The 2929-nt window shown below is 59.4% G+C and overlaps 1 protein-coding gene across 1 annotated transcript in view; it reads right to left on the reverse strand.

Moving 5' to 3' along the window:
* Nucleotides 1-2929, reverse strand: part of ARHGEF10L (Rho guanine nucleotide exchange factor 10 like) — a 118157-nt gene that overhangs the window by 88044 nt on the left and 27184 nt on the right. The window contains exon 7 of the mRNA XM_015565849.1: nucleotides 1479-1648. Coding sequence (XP_015421335.1) covers nucleotides 1479-1648 — 170 coding nt within the window. The remainder of the gene's footprint in view (nucleotides 1-1478; nucleotides 1649-2929) is intronic.

The following is a 2929-nucleotide window of genomic DNA, read 5'->3' on the forward strand; positions in this document are numbered from 1 at the left end:
GCCCGGCCCCGCCCCGCAGGCCCTAGTTTGCCCACGGCTGGACTAGACCGTCCCTTGCTTTATTTCTATATCCCATGAAAAACATTATAATAGTGCAGCCCTGTTTCACTTCTCTGCTTCCCAACCAGAAAACTGGTGTGACAGGTCAAGCTGTCTTCAAAGCTGAAGGCCAGGGCTGCTACCTCTCACCAGGGTCAGTCCCACACTAGCTGTAGCTGTCATCCTGGGCCCCCTCTGACCAACCCCAGTGGATCCCACCGTGTCAGGCAGGCACCATGGGTGCAAGGGCTCACGGTTACAGAATGGCATTTTGTCTTCATTCCTGACAAATTATCTCATATTCGGGATCTCCTCCTAGACCACAAAGGTTCCCGGAGCCTGGGTGGGTCTTCCTGGTCCTGTGTACCCCAGCCCACGCCCTAAGATGTGGCCTAAGCACAAAGTAGGTGTCACAGATGCCTAACTATTTTGCTAGCAGCATCAAGGCCACTTTCCACGGCCCAGCCCACGGAGGCCCAGCCACAAGACTAGGCGAGACCTGCTCACTCCCAGGCTTCCTGAGGACTCGGGGGAGCCTTCTTGTCTGCGGGGATCCCCACACTTAGAAAGGGGCAGGAGGCACTAGGAAAGACTTGGAGGCCCCACAACCCCAGCCCAGGTCTGGGACCCTCCGCCTTGTCCCTGCCTCGCCTCCAGGCTGAGCTGGCCTGCCTGTTTGTGTCTTTTCCAAAGGAGCCTGAGAGGGACCCAGTCACCTCCGGTCAGTGAGTAAGAAGCTGCTCCCACTAATTCCCAAATCTCAGCATGGCTCAAGCCTGCCTTCTGGGGGCATCTGTAGAAGGAACGGGAGCCGTGAGACTGTCGCAGGAGAGGAGGAGCAGGCAGTCCACCCTCCTCTCGGCCTCTGGCTCCCTCCCGAGATCAGCAGGATGCACAACATTCCAGCAGAACACCCGAAGGAACCACTGCATGGGTGGCGTTTGGAAAGGCCGAGGGAAGGAGCCACCCAGGCAGCTCTGTCTTGGCCACAGCAGCCCCTGCTGGCTCCCCCCGCCAGGCAGAGGCCTGGGTGGGCCTGACTGCACAGACCAGCGTGGGGCAGGCAGAGCACAGTGATTGCTCCAACGGCCCACTCTCATCCGCTGGCCAGGCTGCCTGGAGCACGGTGCTGGGGACTCTGAAGTCAGGTCTGAGCCCAGGAGCATCATGGTCCGTGCCAGGATCTGCCACGGACACGGGGTGGCAGAGCACCTGTGCAGGGATGCGCCACGCCCCCCCTCCCCCCAGGGTCAGGGCTCTCCACCACCAAACAGGTCAGCTTCTGTTTCAGGGCCCCTGGGCCACTTCCTCCCTCACATATTCCTGGGAATCACTGTTTAGCTGTGAGTCTCAGGCCTGGCTCTCGCCACCCGCATCGTCCCCTCTCCGAGGGGGTCCCAGTGCCCTGGCCAGGGTGAGAGACGCCCCCGCTGGCTCACCTTGGGCTGGAAGGACACTCGGTGCCTGGCGGGCTCTGCCTCCGGCTTGGCCTCCTCCCCGGAGTCCTCGCTGTAGCTCTCAAACTCGCTGGAGCTCCAGCCTAGGTCCTCGGCCTCCCTGGGCGCCCCGTCCTGGCGCACATCCTCGTACAGCAGGCTCCTCTCCGCCCCTGCTGGCCAAGGGACAGGCAGGTGAGCGGAGGCCCCAAGGCCAAGTTCACCAGAACCCCATTTCTGAACCCAGATGCGTAGGTGGGGGTGGATCTGGGTGCATGCTGATTGGCCCTGGAGCTCCACCTCCACTTCCTTGTCCATAGAACAGAGGTGATGACAACACAACAGCCACCCGGTAAAGTGAGGCGGACACGAGAAGGTGTAAAAAAGCGCAAGAAACGTGTAAGGCACCCGACAGGCTCACTGATTTCCTGTCGTTTATACAGCAGAGGTGATGACAACACAACAGCCGCCCGGTAAAGTGAGGCGGACACGAGAGGGTGTAAAAAAGTGCAAGAGCCGAAACCGGTTTGGCTCAGTGGATATGTCAGCATTACTTTCCTGGGGTCTGGGTGCTCATCCTGGGCCTCCGAGGCAGTTTTTAATAGAAAGGAGAAGACGGCCCTAGCCGATTTGGCTCAGTGGATAAAGCGTCAGCCTGAGGACTGAAGGGTCCCGGGTTCAATTCCAGTCAAGGGCTCGTACCTCGGTTGCAAGCTCCTCCCCAGCCCGGGCCCTGGTCGGGGCTCATGCAGGAGGCAGCCACGTGATGAGTTTCTCTCACATCGATATTTCTCTCTGTCTTTCCCTCTCTCTTCCACTCTCCCTAAAATTCAATGGGAAAATATCCTCGGGTGAGGATTAAAAAAAAGAAAGAAAGAAAAAGAAAAGAGAAGATGGAGGAGCAAGGCCTGAGTCGGGCCCTCAGCTCTGGCCTCAGCACCCTGGGAGCACACGGAGATGGGCCAGCGTTCCATGCGCCAGGACCCTTCAGGCCAAGCCTCTTTCCCACAGCGGGGCAGCACGGGCCAGTAGGGGGCGCGCCTGCTCCAGTGTCCAGGAGCGGTCCCTTTTCTCCGAGGCCCCACAGGAAATGCCTTGAATAGAAAACTTGGGGACAAAGACCTGAGAGTCCACTAGCCTGGAGAGACAGGTGCCCCCAGGGCCTGGGCACTCTTAGGGTCTCAGTCAAGTGGGTGTGAGATGTGCTCCCAGGCTGTCCTGGGACTGGAACACGGTCCCCTCACAACCCCAGCTCTGCCACTGGGAGATCTTCGGCTTCACTTCCCGGTCAGTTACCCACAGACCTGAACTGCAAACCTCGCAAAAGCGGGGCCAGGCTCCAAAAATGCCCGCAGATCAGAAGGCTGCTGTCAACACGGAGAAAATGAGGCGTTGGGAAGGGCTTTTAAATCTGCTCAGAAAGCACATGTGCTGGGAAGCGGGGGGGGGGGGCG

Source organism: Myotis davidii, unplaced genomic scaffold, assembly GCF_000327345.1.
Source record: "Myotis davidii unplaced genomic scaffold, ASM32734v1 scaffold299, whole genome shotgun sequence".
Taxonomy (NCBI): domain Eukaryota; kingdom Metazoa; phylum Chordata; class Mammalia; order Chiroptera; family Vespertilionidae; genus Myotis; species Myotis davidii.